At 43.9% G+C, this 26,747-nt stretch overlaps 1 protein-coding gene across 9 annotated transcripts in view; it reads right to left on the bottom strand.

Annotated features, from left to right (window-relative positions):
* The window catches only part of PTPRT (protein tyrosine phosphatase receptor type T), a 487,791-nt gene that overhangs the window by 155,590 nt on the left and 305,454 nt on the right, over window positions 1-26,747 (bottom strand). For all 9 annotated transcript variants that reach the window (XM_071446915.1, XM_071446913.1, XM_071446918.1 and 6 more), the window contains exons 8-9: window positions 15,508-15,804; window positions 13,601-13,710 (exon numbers count right to left, since the gene is read on the bottom strand). In XM_071446915.1, the coding sequence (XP_071303016.1) occupies window positions 13,601-13,710; window positions 15,508-15,804 (407 nt within the window). The remainder of the gene's footprint in view (window positions 1-13,600; window positions 13,711-15,507; window positions 15,805-26,747) is intronic.

The following is a 26,747-nucleotide window of genomic DNA, read 5'->3' as shown; positions in this document are numbered from 1 at the left end:
CCACCCTTCCCTTGACAGTCCCACTGTAGCTGCAGGGACTTTCTCATGGTCCAGAAAGGCTGTTCCAAAGTCCTGCCAAGTCCACAGTCTTTATTTCAACCTGTCAGCAAAGCAGCCAGGAATAGATGTCCCTCTGCTGCAGGATTACACAACTTAAACTAGTAGCAGGTAACAAGGGATTTCCTCAAAAGTCTTTCACAAGCAGCTTTCTTGGTACTTATTACCATGACAGAGGAAAAGGAGAGTCTAAGGAACTCAGCTGGCAGCATGGCAGACCTTTGCCTCAGGCAAAGCACAATGAATTCCCCTGCTCCCAAGTCACTGCAATTCATAGCCCAGGGCTGTGTCTCATTAGTCCTGCCCAAGCCAAGGTTGCTACAACCTCAGTGTCACTCCAGCACAGAACTTGAATCCTGCTGGCAACTCCTCTGAAAGCTGAAGCCATGGGTTTATCTAGCTGGAAACCTGTTCTTTGCTAGAGAGAGGTACAGAAAGAAGAAAGAATGTTTCTGGAGTGAGGGGCATTGCAAGACAGGTTTTATAAAATATAATGAGAGAGGAAGATTAGAGTGTGAGGGAAAGGACTGAGTTCCATCCACCCAGCAGCAGTGATTGCTCAGCAGCAGCATGCATGAGTTCACAAAGTTCACTTGTAATAAGGATGTTGGATGGTGAGGATGTAGCTTTTGTCTGGATAACCTGAATAATTTCTAATTTGTCTGTGGCCTAAATAAGAAAATGGCAAGTTAGTAATGCTGTATATGCATTTTTTCCTCTTTAAATTTACTGCAAGTTCAACACTGTCACAGAGACAAAGTTAAATAGCTCAGAAAAACGTTTTGGCTCAGTGGAAAAAAAAAAACTTATCAAGGACTAAAAGGAAAAAATATTCTAGACAGTAACGTGCAAGAGTCCTGTATGCATTACTTGTGTTTGGATTTCTCATCTCCAGTAGACAAACTAATAATGATTGGGCAGCCACAAGGCCCTCGTGCTCTGTGTAAAAGAAAATAAACAAATAAACCCATCACTCCCCATTGCTCTGCTGCCATGGGAAGAGCTGGACCATCACCCTCATCTGGGACCTGTTCTGGGCAGGGGCTGATGGAACAGGAAAACCTTGAGCTTGCCCTGCAGTTTGGGGAGCAACATTCCTGACCCTTGAAAAGCACCAAGGTGTGAGCCTTAGGGCAAATCACTCATTCTAAGAGAAAACAGAAATCTGGATAGAAGCACGTTTTGCTATTTCAGCAGGGGAAGTTGTTTTGTTATATTTGATTATTAAGTATTTTTAGCTTGTGTCCTCTCTCCAAGATATGGGCCTCCTGGAAGCATTTTAAGGATGACAGCAAGAGCCTTGTTTGCTTGATTCCTTCCTGTGAAGAGCTGGCCCATGAAAGCTCAGGGCTTAATGAATCATTTCCATCAGCAGAAGGGTTTGAGACCTGAAATTTAGAGTGACCCCAAACTGGGAACATTTCAACGCAAAATACAAAGCTGTCAGACATGTTAAATCTTCCAGGGACAAGACTCAAGTGTAAGAGAGGGTTCCTGGAATTTTCACTGGTGAGCTGATTTTGCATTTGTTTTCAATGAAGTTTCATTAATGTTGAAAGACCAAAATATTCCTGAAATGTGGGAGTTTGAAATGGGAATTAAATTCTGTCAAGACATGACCAGACCTTCCTTGCAGAGATCTGAAAAAGAATATCCTTCATTGCCTCAGGACCGTGTCTTCACAGCACCATCTTTTTTCCAGCTCCAGGAGAGAGGGCAGAGGAGCTCCATCCAAGAGGACACCACATTTACAAGACACTGGCTGGGTTCTCTGTCCTGTCAGCCTGCAGCTCCTGCAGCTCTTTGATCACCACCTGCTCATCCCCACTGCTGGCTCTGCCATTCATCCGAGCCCCCTGCCCACAGCCAGCAGCCTGGGCATCTTTCTCCCAAAGCACCACTCACTGGATGGCTGGGAAAACAAAACAGGCTTGGCTGATGCTGCTACACTCTCAAATTCTGATTTCAAGGTGATTTGTGCTCCTTTCCTCCTTGGTTTGCAGGGTTAGGAGGGGAAGCAGCAGCTCTTTTTGTGCTTGGAGCCAAACTAGGAATTAAGTGGCCCAGCAGAGTGTGTGCTCTGGAGTGCAGGAACGTCAGGGGGACAGTCCATTTCATGGCTCCATGGAGCTGATTGAAACATGATTACACAGCAAGCCAGGGGCTCTTCTCCTCTGAGACTCCCCAATGCCTGGGCTTCCTAGAACAATTATTACTGCAGGTGACTTCAGACTGCAGCTGGGATGGACTTAGGTTCAATCTTATCAGGGAGTTTCAGACATTTCGGGCTAGGAGACCAAAGTTAATTGCACCAAGTATGGCACAAAGGGAGTAATTTGAAGGAAGTTATCTTCCAATGACAGGGAAGAGTTGGGGAACAGGTTAGTGAACAAACCTGATCCTTCTTCAGTGCTGGAAAAGTAAAGACCTGAAGAATGTATTTTATGATCAGAATGAATGGGGACATTTTCCATCTTAAAACTCACTTTAAGCCAGGCAATTATTGCACTTACATCCTTCCCCAGCCCACTGATTTTTCACCCCGGAAATGGGAAGAACCAAAAGCCTTTCTTTCTTCCATTCTTGTGCTACTTCTTTTGGGATAAGGTTAAGGCAGAGTTAATCAGCATTTGCAAGTAATATTTAAGGCTGGCAACACGTGAAAGACTAAAAGCCCTGCAGAATAAAATCCTTTAATTGAGTCACAGCACAAGCACAGCATGGCTGGGAGGAGTATAAAAAGCCAGAGCACAGCTATTCATTAGGAATGAATATGGAAGTTAACCCAGGGAGACCCTGGGAATAAAGGAGGCCCATTGGCTCCCTGGCCTATTTACTGAGAGCCACGTAAACAGGGGGCAATTAAACCTGAATACAAACACAGGCAGCACAGCCAAGGCAGGACAGAACATGGTCCTGCACCAGGACCAGGGACAGCAGGGCTGAGAAGTCTCCTCTACTCTCCTTGTGCACAGACTCTTTCTTCCTCTTCATATTTCCTTGGGAAATATCTCCTTATGGCTTTTTTTTTTTTTTTTTTTTTTTAATAAACAAAGCCAAGTTTAATGTCTGTGAGAAAAGGAGGAAGAATGGACTAGGTAGCAAAGCAATTGGGAGTGCCTCAGTAATGTATTCAGGCCGTTAAGGATTTCATTAGGTTTACTAAAAGGTCATTAACGATAAAATATCTTCTTTTATTTTACCTACTTTCTAAACATTATAGTCTATTCTGCCATTCAAGCTTGCACCCCACTGACATTAATTAGCATGCTATATATTAAGGAGAGCTTTTAATGAGCTGTTATTTCATATGATTTTATTGGAGAGCCTCATTGTTCAGCTTAATAGCAGAAAATGACAACTATAGAAATTGCTTTGATAGGACTGCAGCATTGAGGCGGTTATTCAATCTCCATGCTTGTTCCTCAGTTATTCCTTGATGCTGAAAGCTCTGCCTAAAACCCCTCATTGTGGTTGGCCATGATACACTGGGTGTAGGGAAAGCTATGGGAAAGGAAAAGCCCCCAGAATACAGAGTGGGGTGTGAGCAGCATCACACACAGCTGCTGGCTCTGCTGCACTGCAGAGAGCAGCAGCAGCAAGGCCCATGTGTGTACAGAATGGTTTGGCCACATGTATAGATCAAATACCACCCTTAGCTCTTACTGTAGCTGACAATTGTGGGATGGTGACGTTTCAGTCACTTGACTCCTCAGATATGGATTTGCATTTATTCTCCAAGTCAAGTGTCTGCCTCACAGAATGGACCTAAAGATCATCCCAGTTCAACCCCCTGCCACCTTCCACTAGGCCAGCTAGCTCCAAGCTCACCCAAAGTCACTTTTCCCAAATTCAGAGCAAAGCAGGTGAATTGAGAACAAAAGGAAAAGTTCTCCCTGTGCTAAAGCCTTCATTGTTCTGAAAGCCACCTCAGCCTCACTGCCACAATACCACCAGGACAGCAGGGAGAGCAGGACCAGGGAAAATTGGAACCAACAGGGAAGGGAAAAAGGGGAAGGAGAAAGGAGGCAGGGGACTGCAAGTGACAGAAATTGGTAAATGAGCAGGGCACAGAAAACTAAACCCAAACCCATCCTGTCCACTGGATGGCAGGATCATAAAGACTGGCTCCAAGACACAAAGGACAGCAACAAGGGGAATTTCCCAACAGGAGCCATGCATCCACACATCCATGCTGCTGAAGGTGATGCAAAGATCACCTTGACTGGCTTCTCCCCCTTCACAAAGCTCCTCAGGGGCATCCATTAACAGGATGAAACCATCACCACACCTGAATTATCCAGCTGTATGTGTTTTCTAAATTAAATACTAAAGATGAAACAGAGGAAAAAATAAAACAATCTAGGAAGGAAGTGCAAACATGCATCTGCAGTTTGCTTTCAACTTAGCTAACTGCTACATTTTGTAAACAAAATACTGCAAGATGTGAAAATGGAGTTGTTAAAGAGCTTTGTAGTACTCTAACTGCACAGGTACACTGCCACCTGAAAAGATGAGATGGAGGAAATGGGATTAAGGATCAGCTGTTCTCCTGAATGAGCAATATAGAGAAGAAAAAATAATAGAATGAAATGGTATTTTTTTTTCCTGGGGAAAAAAGCATTGGAAGGCAGAAAGACAAGATGCTGATGTATCTACAAAAGGATGTTTTAAAATTGAACTTCATTACAAGAAAGAATAAGTTGGAGTTTTTTTCAGTTCTTATCATTTAGTTTGGCTTAGAAAAAGCACAATGTGCACACTAAAATAATTCAGGTCCTAAAAAAAAAGTGTTGTTGTAACCAAATCTCTTCTCATTTGCATGGGATTTATATCACTGCATGTCTATCTATTGGCTTCAAAAGAACAATAAAAAGGTAATCAAAGAAATTGTTGTGCTCAAGGGACCACATTATGCTTTTATTTCTGAAAAGCTTGATCAAGCAATTTTTTAAAACAGTTGATTCATTCTATTTATAACACAAGTATGTTACTTACCTGGAGGTTGTCATACATTTGAAAAACCCTGACATCTGAGTTTCTCAGAAAAACCCTCTCATTTTCTTCCAAAGATGTTACTGGAAACCAGAGGATTTTAAAAAGCATCATTAACAAATGCTACCAAGTTAAGCACATCTTGCAAATAACAGCAAATGAGTAACACACAATTAAGAATCCTATATAATTTGAAGAAGTTTGTTCAAAAGCTCTTTGAGGTGCTTATGCAGAAAAGCATCCCTAATTAGGGAAACATTTAAACATTCCCTAAGTCTAAGGCTGTGCTAAAGTAACTGGGACAGGGTGGAGAGGAACAGGAGCAACAAAAAACTGGTGCTTTGTTGGGAATACCTAAAATCAGAGGCCAGACAAAATTAGGGAATAAAAAGCAGTTACATTTATTGAAGGGCCTTCAGGTACATTTTGGACAAATGAAGCTCACCCAGGGGCTACACCCAAAAAATGGACCACAGGGTTTTCACACTTGGTCCATTTGCATATTGGGGGTTAATCTTCCAATTACAGCTTCAGGTAATGAAGTCATTTACCCCAAGTTTGCTTCCCCAATTCACTTTTGTTTCCATCTCTGGGCCCTGAGGCAGTGAGGTGTCCTTGATTGCCAGGCCTGGAGAGGAATTGTTGTGTCTGCCCAAACTGGGAGAGCAGCAGCTCACACTGAGTGTGGGGTTTAGAGTTGTACACTACAGAACTGCAGGGTTACAAATAGATGGAAATAGAAAAGCTCCAATCCTGAGGCACCAATACAGCAGGCTCTTTCCAACAAGGAGTAATCCCTGAGTAAACCCCCAGCCTGCACCTGGAGCATCCTCCCTGCTGCTGTCCTTAGCTGGAGAGGCTGGAGCAGCCAAGCAGAGCCAGCAGCCCAGGCTGTGCCAGGCAGACAGAGCCCAGCCTAACTCCTATCAGCTCCCCACAGCACCTTAACACAGCTCAGACTAACTCCAGTCCTGCCATGGCATCTGATGTTTCCAAACATGATGGGGAAGGAAAACCATCCTGTTCCACCAGCACAACAGCTGCATGTGCTGACCTCTGTGTTATTGCATACAGGCAAATTGTGCTTTCCTTGCAGGGTCAGAGAAGCCACCTTGACTGAACGTCCTGGGTGTGGCAGGAGGGTCACTCAAGCACATGCTCATATTCTGTGCTGACAGGGGACCTTATAATTTACCCTATTTACCTTAAATTAACCCTATTAATTTATTAAAATTGATTAAACAGCATAGGAGGGGGAGAGGAGGAGCTCTCTGTGGGGTGCCACTGGTTGTGGGGTGGGGGGGAAGATATTTCCTGTGACCTTGTGATGCTCAAGTTTCACTGGAAAGCTGTCTGACTGAGCCCTGCCTTGTTCTAGGAACAGAGCCACAGGATCTGTGACTAACACAGCATCCCAAGCTCCTGAGAGAGCGAGCAATGCTCAGATTTATCACCCTTCTCAGTTGCCAAGAAATGATAATAAATCAGTGCAATCAGCACCGTTCATTTCCCATATTCTGGCCTGAATCTTTATTAAGTGGAGCCCAGAACACTGGCAGCGTTTAACCAACCTGTTCACCAAGTGCTCAGTAAATACTACAGTCAGCAGGCATAAAAGATACAATTTCTCTTCAGCCAGCCCAGCCCCGTTGCAGGGCCCTTCTGTGCTAAGAGCCATAAACTCCAGACCTAATTGAGCTGGGTAGATGTGAACAGCTTTCCTTACACGTCACTGAGAGGGTGACACAGCCCCCATAGGGCTGACAGAGCTTCAAACTTGAACAGATGACACATGGCCACACACTTCCATTGCTAGTTTAGATTATTAAAGGAGTCTAATTCAATATGGCACAGATGCAGTAAACCCCTTATTGTTTATGTAATCAACTTTCATGGACTCTGGACAGACAAGAGACTACATCTTATAAATGCAGTGTCAGAGCAAACAGCATTAGTGCTGCAGAGGAACAGGGAATAATTCCCAACACCATCCCTGCAGATGAGTGATAAAGCCAGGACCCAATACCCCATCTTTAATTGCTCACTGCCTGTGTTTTCAACCCTTGACAAGGTCTTGTCCTGGGTTACAATATAAAGATGTATTCCATTCCCATCCTCAAGAGCTGCTGAAACCAGGAGGGGCATTGTTTCTTCCTTATCTCCTGTTAAAGGGCCCATCAATGCCTTTCCCATGACTCAGAGATAGCTCCCTCCAGGAGCCACTTCTGTTTAATGGGCCCACTGCATGACTCAGAATGACAACAGCCCACTGTGAGATGCTCTGCCCAGGGGGGAGCAGCTTAACATCCCCACCTGGATATAATCTGGGGTTTGGGACAGAGCAGTCAGTCTTTCTACTGGATTCCCAGCTGTCTTTTCCCCTGGATCTCCAGAGGCAGAGACTGCACCTTTCTCCAGGATCCCTGCTCCAGCAGAACCAGCCCTGACACTGCAGGAGGGCTGAGCCACAATTCCAATGGGACTGCTGCCAGCAGCCTGACCCACAGGGTGTCAGGCTGGGTTCTGACTCTGGCAGTGGTTTTTCTTTTGTATTAGTGCATGTATTTTGCTTTTCTTTTCCCTTCTCCTAATAAATTGTATTTCTGCTTTGGAGTCTCTCACTGGTTTTGCTTTCACACCAGAATAGGTCTCCAGGATGTTCTGCTCATGCTCAGCTAAATGCAGCCCCAGCTGAGTTTAAGTGAGAAAGCTCCATCCCAGGAGCTCTGCATCCATGGAATGCAATTGAGAGGCTGTAACATGATTGATTTTCATGGGAACATTCAAAGCCACTTCTCACTGAAGGCAATTTCCCACAATTGTCATCTTTCCACTATTTCAACGGTAGAGCTTTATATAAATCGGTCGCAAGATTTTGTGGTTGTTGCTTTCCTTCTTGTGGGAGCCATTTTTCACCCTTCACAACCAAAAAAAAAGCCCCCAAACCCTTTAAATAAACAAACAAATGACTAAGCCAAGCTGAGTTTTCAACCCTTGCAGCTTTTTCTGGGGAAACCTTTTTTCTTGCAACACCTTTTAGCAGGAAAGAATTTATCTAAAAAAAATCAGGTTTCCTTAACAGCGTAGAAAAGGGCTATGAATAGAAATGGATGCATATCCCTGCATAGCTATCACACCAGATAATCCTGCTTTTGGTTATAATAAGCATGCACTTTAAGGGGTCAAGGGTAGAAGAAATTTGTTTCCACCCTTTTATAAATACAGGCAATGCATCCCACAAATATTGACCCTCATGCAAGACTCTCTAAAGAGGCAGTTTGTGTGTAACAACCTCTCCTGCATTGCAAATGGGAGCGAGGTGATGGAGAAGAAATGGCATATTGGCAACTGGAGAGATGAAGAAGGGCAGACTGCAATTTTACATGGTAACTAAGAGGATCTGTAGCCTCTGAAGTGCAATTTAAACTCAAATCCACTGGGATTAGATGTACTAGGCTCCAAGCATCCCATTAAAGAGCTGAAATTGTGTATGAAAGTCCCTTGTATTATTATTCCTGGCATCAAAATAGAGATTTACAGTGTTTCAGAAACAGTGACTGACAAAACCAGCTAGTTAGAAGCTGCAAATACATCCTTATTTTTCCCCAAAACCACCAGGGATTTAACAATCCTAAAGATGAGGACATAAGTGATTACAGGACTACATCTTACAATGTTTAAAAAGACAATTTGCTGGTTCAACATTGCCCTTAGGCATGGCTCACTGAAAGGACTTCAGCACTCTGGGAGCCATTTTTCCAGCCAAGAAGCTGAATATTTGGGACCCACCCTTTAAATAGTGTTAGGATTGCAATATCCCTAAAAATGCCTTCCCCAAGCAAGGGGACAAGTACTTCAGACAGCAGTGATAGGTGGGTTTCCCCTTTTTTCTTCTTGATTAAGAGTGAAATATTCCAAAAACTGACAATTCTGAGAAATAGAATACATACAAAAAATGTATTTACAAAGGCAAAAGCCAGCATCACTTAGAGAATGCACCTGAAAGCTCTCAGCTGCCCAAACAGCAAAATGAAGAGATAAATAAGTTTTGTTTACTCACATTTTCTAGATGCAAGTTTGCACTAAACATACATCTTAGACAACCTCATTTCATCTAAAAGCAGAAGAATTTTACTGCCAAAGCTGGTTCATGACCTTAAATTAGATTGCTTGCCCTTGCAGCCCAATGACAGTGTCTGTTTGATGGTAGTTTGACTTTACACACACTTAGGAAAAAATAAATTAAAAGGAATAAATCTTTGTTGCATGCCTTTGTACACAAAGGCTTTGAAGCTGAACTCCCACATGGTGTGAGGACAATGAGCAGAATTTGATTATTAGGGATTTTAAAGCAGAACAGATTTTCAAGACTGGTTAAAAAAACGTAAAATAAAAATTTCAACAAGTTGTGGTGCTTTCAGTCTGCCAGGAGACTGAAGGTGGGGCAGGATGACTGAGATGTTACTGAATTGTGCCTCTCACAGGCTGCTCCCAGAGACAAAGGACAATACCAGTGTAGCAGTGCCTCTTCCATGAGTGTCACATGCAGAACCATCTGCCTGGAGCCTTTTACCCAAACCAAGGAACCAGCAAAGCCCAGCTCTGCTCTCAGCTGGGTTTCTGAGCACAGACTGGTCTGCCTGCCTCCTGTAGGTACCTACACACCCTGAAGCCACCTGGGGACCTGTTAGAGGCTTTAAGCTTTCCCTCTGTTGCTTCCAAAGCAGCTGTGCTTCTCCCTGGCTTTCCTGATGGACAGACAGACTGACACCTCCTGTCTCACCACAAACCTGTGAGCTTTGCTGGGCTCCCCTGGTCCCTCAGGTTTGAGCTTTTATATTTTCCAGATTCTGTGCTGCTTTAGTGTGTGGGTCTGGACTTCATATGAGGGGATGGTGAGCTCTGTGCACAGAGCAGGGAGACAAAACAATTCCTGCTCCAGCTGGGACCAAGGACAAATGATCCAAATCTCAGCCCAGGAGCACAAACAACGTGGGCTGGAGAGAGAAAAACAAGCAGGGTGGGACTGCAGGGGCTAAAGCTGGGATGGGACAATGAACTGCAAGATGCAAATGGAGCAGAACTGATCCCAGGGACAGACCCCGTGCCCGGCCGTGCATTTTGGGGCCATTTTGGTTCATCTTGGGTGCAGCCCTGGCTGGGCTCTTGTGCTGCCCAAGGTGCATCCATGGAGGAGATCCTTTGAATAAATCCCTGCTTTATTCTTTAGCTCTGTTCAGTCTCTGTTCCAGGTCAGCCCTCACAAGGCATCACTCCCAGCACCCCAGAATGATCTGCTCCATCCTCCCTTTCTACCCAGCTCATATCCTCATCTTTCCAGCACACTGATTACCTGATTTGTAATTCCCAGAGCTTTCCAAGTTGTCTTGAACAAGAGGTTTCTGCTCCCCAGAAAGAGATGCAATTAGAGAAGGATCTAGAACTGCAATTACAAGGGATCTGAAAGGTCCCTCTGTTTAAAAATCCAGCTGTTTCTGTACCCAGTGAAACAATTAATTCTGCAACTGAACACAGAGGGGGTTAAACCACTTTTAAATGCAACACTCTTGCTTTGTTAAAAGGCAGCAATAGCATTTGGAAGGAAAAATACCCATCAGAAGAGACTTGGAGAAGTCAAAAAGCTTCATTAAGGTCCTTCCATTCTGTTTAGGCTCTTTAGGAGCATGCAGTCATTATGAAATTAGTGCTTCTGGCTGCCAAAAGACTTGCTGAAGGTTGTGCTGCTGAATCCCAGCCCAGTTGGCACCCAAGCAGTGGATATGAAAACTGCAACAGCAATTTGGGTTATAGGGACATCTGGCAGGGAGCTGCAGGAATGATTAGGGACCTGAGAAGAAAATCAGTCCCAAAGGGAAGCAAGTGGGATGTAAGTAGAATAGACAGCGTGATTATTTTGAAGCATTTTAGAAGCTTATAACATTTTTTTTAAAGAGAATTAGAGGGAAAATACAATATCCAGATACAATGAAACAGATTGTGATAGTGATGGTGAGGAGGGAACTATGACTTAGGAGGAGAAGGTGAGGTTTTATTTGTTTTTATTAGGAGGGTTTGTACCCAGAAGGGTTTGAGAGACTCTCAGGGGCACAATTCTAATGTGTGAATTTAGCCAGCTACCTCCAGGTGTAATGCAGGACCTGACACCACTAACTGAAGTTCATGAAGTGATAATACTTAATAAATACTTTGAGGTTTTTGGTTTTGTTTTTTTTTCTTTAATGAATGCTCACAGGCCTTTGTGGTTTTTTTCTCCCTAACAACAGCAACACAATTGCAGAGCTTCCAGAGAGCTGTAAATTCACTGGAAGATCATTGAATCTCCCAGGACAGGGCAGAATTCTCAGTGACACCAGTGACAGTGTACAGGAATTGTGTATAAGTTCCATCTGCATGGATCCCCATGTTCCAAACAGAGCAAATTACCCTGAGAGTGCCCTGGCCACCTCTCCAGGTTGAGCAACTGCTCTCCTGTATTTTTATCTCCAGCTGATGGATTTGTCTCAGGCTTCCATGGACAATGGAAAGCTCCTGTAGGAATTTTCATATGGAAGAAGGGGCAGAAATGGACAATATTTTCACTGTTACAGCTTCCAGACTCTCTGGTTCTTATGGTGCTTCTGGCAGTCGGATGTTCACCCTTTTGGAGGTGAGGAGGAATAGGAAAAGGAGGAAGAGGGAAGAGTTTGAATTCACCTTGACTTCTCTTTGTCTCCAGCTGCCAAATATGCAGAGAGTCATTATCAGAAAAGAAAAATGTGTTTGTGCCTCCACTGAGACTCGAGCAATGCTGTGACTTCAGGGGCAAAGGCACTGTCATGATGCATCACAACCCTGCAGGCATTAAAGTGTCTCAGGCAGCTGCTCTGCCTGAAAAGCTACTCAGATTGCTGAGGTCCTTTCAACAAGCTGAGCCCAAGGCAATATTTTAGTAAGAAACTGCTTCTTTAAAAATTAAAAGGAGTTATTTTTGCATCATTTGCATCATTTGATTTGGGTCATTTTAAATATGTTCTGTTATAGGTCACCTGTGTTGCCAGAAAAAAATGAACTTGTAACATTCTATTCAGATTAATTCCTTGAAAACACACCCAGGTTTATAGCCTCATTCCTTACACAGACACCCTCAAAGACCACAAAATGATGAGGCTCAGTTCTATTTCAGCACTGACAGATGATTTACACCCTGCACACATTTCCATAAGTGTCTCAACAGTGACCAACAATGACTCCAGACTTAGTCAAGGATTTCAGCACGGCTGAAATGACACTAAATTAGCAAGAGGAAATTCTGTTCATCTGTTTAGTGTTGCTGTGTCAAACTCAGTCTGGCCTTTGTGAGCCAAATGATGACCTAAAAGTGAAGTTACAGGAGAAAGTTTCATCCTTTGCTCATGCTGTATAAGATCTCAGTGATGTTAAACCTGCTTCATTTTCCCCATGTGACTGTGACAGAGAGAGCCAGTGCTAGTAAGGACATCTGGGAGTGACATAGCACAGGACATCCTGTCCCAAACCAGAGGCTGGATGGGAAGAGGAAAGGGGCAGAACTGCAGGGGCAGTGTCAGAGGTGCTTCTTGCACTGTGGCTTTTCCTAAGTGAGTTTGTACAAAAAGCACAAAAGAGAGAGTGAAATATTGGTTCTTGCTCCTCTGTGTCAGAAAATGCTGCACAAGCCACAGTGAGGGGTTTTATGTCACCATAAAAACAAAATTATTTTTACTTTCTCTAATCTTACAGAGGTAAACACTGAACCCATAAACTGGGTTCAGCCAGTTCTGGAGCACCACTTTCTGCTATTTAATCCAAGTGCCTTTACCTTCTCTTGTAGGACTGTATTACATTTCATATGATCCCCTAAAGAGTCCCTCCTCCTACATTCCTGTTCCACATATTTGGGTGTACATGACATTATAGAGAGTTTCACCAGGAGCACATGGCAGCAGCAACACTTCACAAGAAACACCATCTCTGATAAACTCTATAATCACATTTAATTGCTTATTTCTCATCCAGCACAGGATGGTCAGTGATCACCCCATAACCTGCTCTACTTTGTCATCAGAGAAATTGTTGGGATGGACAAATATTCTCATTGAAACATTCAAAACGAGATAAGAGTTGATGGTTGCATTCTGCTGATATTGCCAGAAGTGCTGTGACAGGTGGAAGGCAAAGAGGAATCAGTTACACTGTGTAGGTATCAAACCTAGCAGTGTTTTACCTCAAGATGAAGAAAACAAAGAAAAGCAAACAGACCTTGGAGCTGCTGCAGAAGGAAACAGGGCACCTGAGACATGGGGAAATGTGTGGCTCTCAATTTGCCACAAATATTGGCAAGAAATCTTTCTCTTTTTTGAACTGGGAAACTTTTCCAGTGGTAGCAACAGACTATCTTGAAGTTTCTTATCTATTTTAATCAGGTTTCTTTTAGCACCTGCTGAGATCTCTGAGAGCTCAGGATTGGCTTAAACACACATGAAGAGGGCCCTGTGGCACACATTCCTTGACAACAATCTGTTCTTCTCACCTCATAGAGTGTAATGATGCCATTTGTCTCATTTGGAGGCTTCCACTGAACGTAGATCTTCTCTTCAAAAGGTCCTCCTTGAATAGATTCCAGGGGAACGGGTCCAGGAACTGCAGGGGGAAAAGAACCCAGACAAACTGTGTTAAAAACTCCACCAGCTCCAGCTGCACACACATGAGACACCAAAAGGCCATCAGACAGGAAGCAGAGTTTTAAAAATAAATAAATAAAATTAAAAATTAAAATCCCTCAAGGCGCTACCATTACCGAGCTACTATCAACGTGAAAAGCTTATTTTTCAACTTTTGGTTCAAATAACAATACCCTAATGTAACCACTATGTGACAAATAAAATCAGAATCCATGAAAATATGATGCTAATTTCAGTATGATTTTATTCCAGTACAGCAGAGCAGCAGCAGGGAATTTAATTTGTCCTTCTCCACCCATACAACAGCAGAACTCTCCACCTAAACAGCCAGACTGCACCTTGGCATGGAGATGCTAAGGGGCTGCACACCTTTATCCATAGGAAAGATTGATTTGCTTAGTAAAGTAACAATGCAAGATTTATATTTCATTACAGCTACAAGGCCAGCTCAAAAAAATCCACCTACTCCAGCAAAATGTTAATGCCGTGGGAGATAACCAACTAAATGCACTCCCAAGCCTGTCTGATAAAAACCCTGCTCATTTTTCTGAATTATCTGCCATCCTTTTGTGTCTCCCCATGTGATATATGGGGCTAGAGGAGCCACTTTCAGCTGAGAGAAACTTAGGACAGCAACTTGTACAGCCCAGGCAGAGGAATTTAGTCCTTGGTCTGAAATAGCTCCGGTGGGATAATAACATTTTAAACTTTCCATCAATTCCTCTAGAAAACTGCTCTTTTATATCCACAACCATTCTTTTATGCCCACAATTAATTTTGTTTCTGAGATCTCTATAAAATGTGATGTCCAGAAGATCACCTTTAAGAAAAAGCTACACTCTGGAAAAGAAGGAACTATACATTTTTTGGGATGCCTTCTTTTGTGTGAAGGCACAGGAAAAATCAATAAATACCAGGATTGCATTTGCCCATATGACAAAGGAAGCTGCTGTGTGGTTCAGAATACCAAGAATTAAACCTACAGCTCTTTAACAGCTTCTCACACTGGCGTCTGTCATGCCCAAGCACTTCAGGGACTTTTGCCCTTTCAAGAACATGGCTGTGAAATGGAAATCATTTAAACCTACAAGTTTTACACTCAAAACAGACACACTGTCCAGACAAGCTGCACCAGTCTTGTGGGACAGAGGGTTATGCTGTTATTTACAACTTGAAGACAAGTTTTCCCTCCAAACCCAACCAACCAACCCCACTGTCACAGACATATTTCATGAAAATTCCTTTTGCCAGGATTTTTTCTCCTGAGAAGCTGGGAAGCTTCAGCTTCTCCATGTTTTGCTGCTTTGGAATGTGATTTGGAGAATTGTTTACCCAGCATGTGAAACTGTTTTTACTTGATGGCCAATGACAGCCACCTGTGTCGAGGCCGTGAGCAGCCACAAGATTTTATTATCATTCCTTTCCTTTCCTTGCTCCCTTCTGATGAAATCCTTTCTTCTATTGTTTTAGTATAGTTTTAATACATCATTTCAATGCTTCTGGCAGGAGGTAGCCTAGTGAGGCTATATGTGTATATTGTAAATGATATAATATCATTTACAATATACATACATATATGTATGTATATTGTAAATTATATATAATTTTAATAGAATATATTTCATAAAATAATAAATCAGCCTTCTGAAACATGGAGTTAAGAGTCTCATCTCTTCCCTCGTCCTGGGACCCCTGTGAGCACCACCACGCTTGGTGACCTCCAGTGAGTTGCACTGACTACCCCACCACCACTCACCGTCCTCCTCAGTCTGCACCACCAGCTCCTCGCTTTCCATTCTGCCCTCGGGGTTGGAGAGAGCCAACCTCAGCCTGATGGTCATGAAGGGCCGGAGCCCCCGCAGGGTGTAGTGGGAGGAGGTCTGGATGAGCTCCTCTGCCTCGAATTTCTGCTGGTTGAAGACGTACTGGTAGTGCACGGTGAGGTTGTAGCTGTGGCAGCGCGTCACGGCGTAGCCGAAGGGCTCCCACTGCAGCGTCAGCTGCCGCGAGCGGATGTCCACCACCTCCACGTTCTGCGGCCCGTGCACGGGGTCTGGGGAGCAGGAGGAGAAGTACAAATGTTAGAAATCAGAAGCTTGGCTAGGCCAGTGTTCAAGCAGCAATCAATTTGTTAATTAATATGGTAAAGTATGAGCAATGCAGGGTGCAGTGGGGGAAGTTTTCCCTCCAACTGCACACCCATAGTTGAGGCTTACAGGTATTTATAGGGGTACTCATCTCAGCAGTTTCTATTCCAATTTTTACTCATCAGCAGTTTCTACTCCCAATTTTTACATCTATACACTATTGTGATTTAGTTTTTCTCAGGATGTATCCCAAAAGGAGCATCCCCAGATGGTGCTGGTCTGGTTTCTGAAAGAAGAAAGACGAATCCCAGCTGGTGGATCCAGCTCCCCAGATGTGGGTCCACCTTTTAATTACAAAGACTATAAATCTAACAACAGTGATGTCCAGCTTCCCTTGGTCAAAACCATAAATCCTTGAGGTGATGTTCATCTTCCTTTCTCAAGCTGTTTTTCTCTGCTTTGTTAAGGTGTAAGACAAGCATGTTTCTTTTTTATATATTCCAAAGCTATAGTTTCAAGGATACAAGCAATATTCTGAAATTGTACTTCAAAAGGTTATTATTGCAGAACTCTTTAAGGCTTAGCTACAAGCAAAGAGCAACATCCTTAACGCTTTAATTCAAATGTTCCTAAATCAACCAAGGTTAACTGCAAACAAAGACAGGTTCAAAGGCCTTCTTCCATGCTTTACTCTCCTCAGTTATTATTAGAATTCACAAGTGTCCCATTGTCGGTCTCCACACACATCACAATCACAAAAACACACATTGCCTGCATGTATCTGACACGAAACACAGCTTTGGATTTCACACAAACACAATTTGATGTTTAATCAAGGCAGCCATCCATTAACACGCTTCCTTCCATGTCCCAGCACTCTGCAGTTCTGGATGTTTTTGTCTGTACAATGTATGAAAAGTGGCTGGGAAATGATCATCGAATCCACAGCTGCATTCTGGCTCCTGAGTTTTGCTAGGAAATTTCCTGTCATGAGGCCCTGAACAGTGGTTATGTTGCTACTCACTTTCAAAAATTTAGAAAGGTTTCTTGAAACCTTATCAAAAATACAACAGAAGACTGGATAGAGAAAATATTATGGCATGGGGAGCAAAGGATTTTCCATACCATGTGCTCACCCACACCATGGAGAATTCACCTTTTAACCCTTTAGCCCCTCCCAAAGCTCTGTCCATTGACACCTCCTTCCCTGCCCAGTGGTGGAGTTCCCTGCCTTAAATCCTGATTGGAGCTCAGGTGCTGCCATAGTGACAAACTGATCCTCCAAAACGTCCCAAACCCAGGGCACTGCCAAAAACAACACATAACTATAAATCTATAAAACTTCTCTTAACATCTGTACATAGTATTTGCCTTTTCATTGTGAGAGTCAATCATTGCATTACTCATCTATCACAGCTGTGCTCTTGATTCCTGTGAAATCTCACTGAGTCCAACAGTGGCAACAGGATTCCGTTGCAGAAAGGTAGAAAAATCATAAAGGGTTCATAAAATCAAGCCTGCTCTCCTAGAATCAGTGGCTGGCATTTTGCAAGTTCCCATGTGAAAGCAATCCTGGTGTGAGCAGTTCATTAACATAACAATCTATCCCTGGGTGAAAAACAACCAGCACCCGTATAAACTGTTTTTATACTGTTAGAAAAATGAAAACTAACTCTCACAAACAACTTTCCCTGCATGTACACAATGAGAGCTTGAGTGACCAATCGATACAGGATAACAACCTGTTACAAACCAGTAAAGTAATTGGCAAGCAAGCTCCTGACCAATTGGAGTCATACATGAGGTCTGTAAAAGTGTTATAAAAAGGAGTTATGTGAATAAAGAATGGCTTTTTTCCACCATGAAGAAAATGGTGTTCCATGTGATTTATTCCCATAAGATTCCATCAGGTGAGGGGTGGGGAAGTTGTGCTTTCTTCATTCTTACAAAGAAAAAAAAAATTAAAAATAATAGTAGCTGATGGCCTGCTTGGCAGTGCTTAATGACCCTGGTGAATCCAGCCCTAAGTGATGCAAACACACAGGAAATGGCCCCTGGGGAAGGAATGAATTCAGGTCTCCAGCTTTGAATTCAGCTCCATGGCCCCTACACCCTCCTGCCACCTCCAAACCCACTCTGCTCACACTGAAGCCCCAGAGTGAAAGAATCAGGACCACGGGATCAGCTGCTGGATTTCCAACATCCTGGATATTCTGGCAATGAGGGGTACAGGCAGATCCTGCCACTCCTGAGTATGTTTTCTGAGTCATCTCAAGCTGGTGCCAATAAAACTTTAATTTCTGATCGTCTCCATGCCTTGGTCCCATCAAAGTTTCTTTGCTCTTTATTATTCTTTCTACAGTATCTGGCTGAGGTAAACTTTGAATATTCATGTGGAGGAATCATTTTCACCTGCTGTTCCTTAATTTATTTTTAACAGCCTAACTCAAATGCTCTGACTAGACTCTGCCCTTTATATAAAATATAAATGCATGTGCCACTAGACATGTAGATATAAAGAATGAAGGATGACTGAGTGAAATCAGTGTTTGAGATAAGTCAGACCATAAAAATTCTACAGATGTCAGGGTTTGTTTATCTGACATTTCTCCAACTTGTATTTGCTCTTTTGCTCAATATATATCTGAACAAGGTAATCAGAAAATACATAATTTCACATAAAGTTTCTTAATTTATAGCACAATTCAGGGTTCTTCCTTCTTCTCATAGTCTCTCACGACTTCAACCTACAAAAAAATGTCTTCATGGGAACCAAAATGTTGGAAGGATTCCTGAATACCAGTCACACCTCTTTGAGAGATAATTAAAGTGTAAAAAAACCTTTCTAGTAATTCTTGAAAGTAAAGCACGCGCCAGCCACCCTGACTTCAATCTACTCATGCATAAGCAGAAAATACATTTTAACAACCTGCACATTCTGTATTACTGCTAAAAATCCCCTAAGGACTGGCAGTGGGAAAGTATTTGCATCTTTTTATAGATATTTACATGTGCAGACACTTTGGCAATGGGATGGATATTAAAAGACCATGGGTCTAAAGCTAGCAAATGTTTTAGGTTTCCCTATAAATCATGTCAATCCCTCAGCATCCAGAAAACACCTCTTAAAAGTGAGTTCTTAACTCTGTGTGTCAAACAAAAAAGGATTAATTTAGAAATTAGGAAATTTTTATGCATGAATATACACATATATACTTAGTATGAGGTGCTAAGCATTCATTTTCTATAAATCCCTGAAATTTATGTTTCTGCAGATGAATTGTACAGATAAATTAGGTCAACAAAATAATGGTTCTTTGAAAATATTCAGCTTCTGAAACACCAAAGGTAATCCCAAGCCTCATTTCAAGATGCATCCAAAGGAAAGAAAAAAAGCAAAAGCAAATGCAGATATTTGCCCTGCTGAAGTCTGCATTACACCAAGCACTCAACTGCAGAGCCCAACTCAGAACGTGGCTGAGAAGAGGCAAAAACATTTCACAGAAATGCAGTAAGGCAGCTGAAAATGGCAATTCACCACCATGGTAATCTTATACTGACTCTACTTTATTTTTTTAATTAAAATTTTGCCCTTAAATCAGTCATGTTATGGAGTGAATCAGCAGTGGATGTCAGATGTGCTGACTGTGCCTGTGAGTAAGGAACAACCTGATCATCACCTCACCAAGTCATCTGCCCAAAGCTGGCAAGGGAAGATTTCCTGCAGTTTTTAGCTTCCTTTCTCATCGTGTCCACATTTGCCCTTTCCTTTCCTACCCCAAACCCTAAGTGCTAGAAGATTCTTGCAACCAGCTTCTAATTCTGCTCAAAACTCTGCTGTAAATGCTGTAAGCTCCATCACACACACAGTTTGAAACAGTCTCTGATTGAGTAACCAGCCTGTGAACCACAGATGAGTTTGGTACAAACAAGGAAATCCAAATCCATAGTGCAGACCCCACTACACTGCATTTTTCCCAAGAACCATCTGTTCTCAGGCTGACAGTCCTAAACCAGGTCTCAAATACCAATGTCCTGAGGTGTCCCTGCAAGTGCAGAGATAGACATCTGGTGGCTGTCTAGATCTTTAGGTAGAGGGAGAATAAGTAAAAACGACTTAAATTTTAGTTTCAGAGAGGGAGAAAACATACTGGAATTAAATCAACAAAGAGAAGCTGGCCCTGGAAAGCTTTATATTCTCTCCAGTTCTCTTGGTTTCAATCTCCTTTTTTTCTGAATACTGAGGCTATATAATTTCAAAAATGTTTTCTTGTTGCCACACTGATTTCCTCCACAGCAGAAGCCATTGAAACCTCCTTTTCCAGGATGAGATTTTGTATTGTTGTTTTTAAAGGGCAGTGGTCCTACTGTCCTCTCTGTATAATTCTTTCTGCCTATTAGCTCTGTGAGTATTCAGTCTCAAAAGGTCTGTAGCTATTCCAGGGACCTGTCTAACATCACCTTTTTCATAATGTTTTCTTCCAAAAGATAAGGGAAATTTATAATTCATGTACAGTTCTCTGGTAGTGCTGATATATGAAAGTGGACAAAAGTCTCCATTTTTGTATTCTTGAGATGATAGCTTCCAAATAATGCAAGAAAATATCTGAAAAGTAGTAACTTTGCACTTGGCTGGTGGAATAAAAGCTGCTGATATATATATCAGCTTCAACTATACAAAGATACCCACCAAAGCAAGATAGAAACAGACCAGCTCAATTTGAATACTTAGGAGATCAGATATTAGTGTAAACTATGTTCCCTGAAGTAAAATTTTCTATGGGTCCTAAGAGCTTGAGAAAAAAAAAAAAAAAGGAAATTCTTAAGAAGCTTAAACAATGAAACAGCTGCCAGAGATCTGAAATGAGTCTTGAACCCACGCAAGGAAAATTGCAGTCTCTGGGATTTCACTGTGCAAATGCTGTATTTTTATTTCAGCCTGGTTGAACCATTAATTACATTTGGAACGTTCACATCAAAGTCAAGGACTGAACAGTGTTTTTTAATACCTCATCACCCACTGATGCTTTGCTACCTTTCATTACTCTGGTGGGCTGCAGCAAACACTCAGCAGCCAGGAGCCTTTCTGGAGTCCTTGGGGTGTGCAAGTCTGGAGGGGTCTGGAGCTTGAGTCCTATGAGGAGGGGCTGAGGGAGCTGGGAAGGGGCTCAGCCTGAGAAAAGGAGGCTCAGGGGGGACCTTGTGGCTCTGCACAGCTCCTGACAGGAGGGGACAGCCAGGGGGTCAGGCTCTGCTCCAGGGAACAGGGACAGGAGGAGAAGGAACGGCCTCAAGGTGCACCAGGGGATGTTAAGATTGGATATGAGGAAAAATTCTTCACAGAAAGGATGGCCAGGTGTTGGAACAGGCTGCCCAGGGAGCCTTTAGAGTCATAGCCACTGGAGGGATTTAAACCACATGTGGGTGTAGAGCACCTGGGGACATGGTTTATCAGGGGGCTTGGCAGTGCTGGGCCAACACTTGCACTCGATCTTAAAGGGTTTTCCTGTCACAGACATCTTTTATGAAAAATCCTTTCCTTAGGATTCTTCCTCCTGAGAAGCTGAAAAGCCTCAGGAACAAAATGCAAACAATGGTTATCTGCTGCTGTGGAATGCAACAGGTGCATCTGGGATTGGTCTCATGTGGTTGTTTCTAATTAATGGCCAATCACAGCCCAGCTGGCTCCGACTCTCTGTCTGAGACACAAGCCTTTGTTATTCATTCTTTCTTTGCCATTCATAGCTAGCCTTCTGATGAAATCCTTTCTTCTATTCTTTTAGTATAGTTTTAATATAATATATATCATAAAATAATAAATCAGCCTTCTGAAACATGGAGTCAGATCCTCATCTCTTCCCTCATCCTCGGACCCCTGTGAACACAGTCCCAGGTTTTCCAGCCTAAATGATTTGATGATTCTGGTGGCCTGAATGAAACAAACTCTCCAGTGATCCTTCAGTGTGTTCTCAGTCCATTGTTGAGGAAACAATGTCCAGAGACTGCTTTTCCTGCATCAGAATTTCACAGAAAAGCTGACTTTTAAGGTCAGTTTTGCTCATTCCTTATTGAGTGTCACGGAGCTCATTTTGTTCTCAGCCCTCCTCCCTCTCAAGGTGAGGCTCAGAAGAGAAAAGGATGGTTTAGATTATCAATAACAATTGTCAGAGCTCTGTAACCCTCCACCAGGGGAAGAAAGGAAGCTGTGGGGGGACACTGGGGTTTGAACACAGAGCTCAAATCGAGCAGGGAAGTTAAACACAGACAATCAGCTGCTGCCCCGGGGTTAAGTACCTGCTGCAGGAGCCTAATTGCAAGAAATTGCTGCTGTCAGTAAAGGCAGGACAGCGAGTGGAGATGTCCCTCCTCATCTGGGGCCCTGTGCCCGTGTCCCCTGACCCTGTGGAGAGCAGCAGGCAGAGTTTATTAGCAGTGCACTGATTAAATTCTGTTTCCCAGCAGCAGGTTACAGAGACTGAGAATGCACAAAGGGAAGAAAAAGGAGTCTGCCATGAGCTTTGTGTGAGTCCTGAATTGGTACTTTCAGATATGGAAATAGAGAAAACAGGTGTAAGTATGAATTCTGTCTTCCCCTCATCACCCCAACCAGCACAGGCCATCCAGAATCTGGGCACCCCAGTAAAGCCCCCAGCCCATCCTCTAGGCAGACTGGGAGGAGATAAGGAGAAAATTGGGTTCACTGGGAGCTGGTAATGCCACTAAAACCTGTGTTCTCCCAACTACCAGCACGGTACAGCCTCCCTCTGTAGCCCAGGAAAAATTTAAATTCATTTTTATTTACAAAATATAAATTTGGCATCATCACAGAGTGAAGTGCACAGAATATTTCACACCCACAATAAATTGAAATAGTGGCCATTTTTCAAGCAACAGCAACAAAACTCGTGATCACAGAATGTCTAAAAGGCTTGGGTTAGCAGGGACCTTGAGGATAATCTCATTCCAACACCCCTGCCATGAGCACCTTCCTCTGGAGCAGGGTGCTGCAAGCCCCACCCAGCCTGGTGTGCAGTCAGCAGTTAGATGGTTTCCTTGGTGTTTTTCAGAGACAGTGTTCTTGGTCTATGGATGCAAAACCAAACTGAAATGTGTCCAACAATGATTTTATTCAGGGCGTTAGATAAAAGCTGAAGCCTTCTCTCTCTCCTCTTTATTCCCCATCCCTCATCTTCCTCCCTTAATTTCCACAGGATGAAACAAGTCTAGGGAAACACGTTTACTATCAAAAAATGCAGCAAAGCAAACGGAGCAAAACTAATCCAGAGGTTTCCTTAAATGCAAAATTCACTGGGGTGTGGTGGCTCAGGGTAAACCCAGCCCCTCCACAGTGTGTGCTGCTCATCTCATCAAAGAGATCCTGCCAGAGGAATTGTCCCCCAAACACCTTCCCCAGCCTTGTCCCAGGCACAGCCACCTCTGAGGGATGGACAACCCTGTCCATGCCTCGAGTGCAACGTGTCCTTCTGTGACAGCTCCTCTGCTGAGCCCTCAGCTGCTGCTGCCCAGCACATTTCAATGAGCCAAAATGAGGGATAAATACCTTTGCAGACATGACAGATGAAAGCACTGATTAAACAGAGATCACCAGTCTTGCAGTGCTGGCAAAGTGTTTTGGCTTTGCCCGTCTCTGAGGAAAGAACATCTCCCTAATATTTGGTTCTAAATTTGCTTTCTTTTAAACCACTTCAGATATCATCACTGGTCCAAAGGCAGTGCAGACAGAGCTGAAAGTAGGCAATTATACAGAAAAGGGTGTTCTGAAAGATTTGCAACAGAGAAAAGAGAAGAAAGGAGTGAGACTGACACAATAAAATCACCAGAGAACAAACAATCTGTTTGTGAGGCCTTCAATCACTGCAGCCCAAATCATGTACAAAGAAATAGGTGTCATTACAGCTGATGAACTAAACCAGGCTACTTTAGGGCATTCTCTGAGCAATAAAGAAAAAGGAATGCTGCCACACTATTATAAAAGAACTAGGAAATAAGTTAGATAATGGAGTATGTGGTTAGGCAAGCCAGGGACTGAGCTCTCTCCACAACTAACATAATCATTTTAATTCAGTTAACTGCAAATACTCTTCATTTTTTTATTGATCTGGTTTTGTTTCAGTTGCAAATTTTAGTTGAAAGACCCCCAAGATTTGAAAATATCTATAAAAAAAGGAAAATATTTGATACATTACAAATCCCATAAAACATCCTCTAGTCTCAGACTTCTACTTTGCTAAACAGAACCAAACAAAACAAATTTAAAACAACCCCAACACCTTTGAATGGATCCCAGATCTATCTGGACCCTTCCATTTGTTACAAAATGTGCCTGTCACACTCCCAGACCAAATCCAGGGGCTGGCCAAGGGCACAGGGAAAGCAGAGGCTGTGCAGAGCAGGACCTGAGCTGGCAGCACAGCCTTCCCAGCACTGCTACAGCCAGAGCTGAGCTGCCAAAGCTCCACTTGTAAACAACTTCAAGATAATTAAGCACTGCTTTTTAAAAAAAGGTTTATTAGCATCTATTTAAAGGAAATTTTTTTTCATTATATTATGAAACGGCAAAATGAGAGCTTGCTTTCTTTTATACCCCAAACCTGTTGTGCCCTAACACACTTAAAAAATAACAATTTAAAAGAACAATAAAGGATAATTACTGATTTTATTAAAAATATCTATCATGGATACACATAGCGGTGGCATTCCATGGCTGGGAACAAAATGTACATTACTGAGCATTTTGATGATTAAATACAACAGCTTAATTAAATATGCTAATGAAAGTGAGATTAGAAAGCAGGTAAGCCACTGGTTTTTTGCCAACCAAAAGTAAAAAAGCGGATTTTACAAATTTATTTCATTATGCATCAATAAAATATTTATTTTAACTGTTTGTTATACTAACACACACATGCATTTATTTTTATTATCTCTTCCTCTGTGTGCTTTGCTGTTATCCTCAAATGGACTAAGTGGAGGAGACTCAGAGTAACACAGAAACTAGATCCTAACAAAACATAAATTATCTCTATAAAATAAATAAGGTAATCAAAATAGTGAGTAAAAGAGAAACTTCCTCTACACAGGCTGTTCAATTACTCTGAGCAGCAGAAAAGGTAATTATTTTTTAAGACATGTTTTCTCTCATTTGTAACTGTGGGTTCTTTTAATGCCTGTGCAACCTACAAGAGAAATTCTCAGTACTCCTTCAGAATCATGTTCTTCAACAACAAATATATTTAAAAAATTAAAATATCCCTGGTTCTACTTGTTGATGTGTCAGAAAGAGCTTCTAAAATTGATGAAACAGTGGCTTTGAGAGCACTACTGGAAGAGCCAAATTGTCCTAAACCTCTTGAGCTTTCATCAGGACATCCAGGGAGGTGATCCAGCCCTAGGGGCACCTCTGGGTGCTCTGTCCAGGCCTAGGGGCACCTCTGGGTGCTGTGTTCAGCTCTGGGGACACCTCTGGGTGCTGTGCCCAGCTCTGGGTGCTGTGCCCAGCCCTGGGGGCACCTCTGGGTGCTGTGCCCAGCCCTAGGGGCACCTCTGGGTGCTGTGCCCAGCTCTGGGGACACCTCTGGGTGCTGTGCCCAGCTCTGGGGACACCTCTGGGTGCTGTGCCCAGTCCTGGGGGCACCTCTGGGTGCTGTGCCCAGCTCTGGGGACACCTCTGGGTGCTGTGCCCAGCTCTGGGGGCACCTCTGGGTGCTGTGCCCAGCTCTGGGGGCACCTCTGGGTGCTGTGCCCAGCTCTGGGGGCACCTCTGGGTGCTGTGCCCAACCCTGGGGGGACCTCTGGGTGTTGTGCCCAGCCCTAGGGGCACCTCTGGGTGCTGTGCCCAGCTCTGGGGACACCTCTGGGTGTTGTGCCCAGTCCTGGGGACACCTCTGGGTGCTGTGCCCAGTCCTGGGGGCACCTCTGGGTGCTGTGCCCAGCTCTGGGGACACCTCTGGGTGCTGTGTCCAGCCCTGGGGGCACCTCTGGGTGCTGTGTCCAGCTCTGGGGGCACCTCTGGGTGCTGTGCCCAGCCCTGGCTCCTCAGCACAGCAGGGCCAGGAGCTCCTGGAGCTGGGGCAGGGCCTGGGGCAGTTCCATGCCCAGGAAAGGCTGAGGGAGCTGGGGCTGCTCAGCTGGAGAGGAGCCCCAGGGAGAGAGAGGGGCCTCAGCCCTGGCTGGCCCTGGGTGTCTCTGTGTGTCCCTGGGTGTCCCTGGGTGTCCCTGGGTGTCTCTCTCTGTCCCTGTCTATCCCTGTCTGTCCCAGTCTCTCTGTCCCTGTCTGTCCCTGTGTCCCCCTGTCTGTCCCTGTGTGCAGAGGTCAGAGCAGGCCCAGGCCCTGCCCCAGGCCCAGCAATGGCCCCAGAGCCACGGACAGGGCCTGAGCCCAGCCCAGTCTGTCCCTGTCTGTCTATCCCTGTCTGTCTGTCCCTGTCCATCTCTGTGTGTCTGTCCCTGTCTGTCTGTCCCTGTCCATCTCTGTGTGCCCAGGCCCAGCCATGGCCCCAGAGCCTGAGCCCAGCCATGGCAGGGCCTGAGCCCAGCCCAGTCTGCCCCAGTCTGTCTATCCCTGTCTGTCTGTCCCAGTCTGTCCCAGTCTGTCCCTGTCTGTCTGTCCCTGTCCATCCTTGGTGTCCCTGTCTGTGTGTCTGTCCCTGTCCATCCCTGTGTGTCCCTGTCTGTCTGTCTGTCCCTGTCCATCCCTCTGTGTCCCTGTCTGTCTGTCCCTGTCCATCCCTCTGTGTCCCTGTCTGTGTGTCTGTCCCTGTCCATCCCTGTCCATCCCTCTGTGTCCCTGTCTGTGTGTCTGTCCCTGTCCATCCCTGTCCATCCCTCTGTGTCCCTGTCTGTGTGTCTGTCCCTGTCCATCCCTGTCCATCCCTCTGTGTCCCTGTCT

The sequence above is a fragment of the Agelaius tricolor genome, unplaced genomic scaffold (genome assembly GCF_023055355.1).
Source record: "Agelaius tricolor isolate 1412-34295 unplaced genomic scaffold, bAgeTri1.0.p SCAF_23, whole genome shotgun sequence".
NCBI lineage: Eukaryota > Metazoa > Chordata > Aves > Passeriformes > Icteridae > Agelaius > Agelaius tricolor.
Note: the sequence above shows the minus strand (reverse complement) of the source record. Positions and strands in the feature narration are given on the sequence as shown.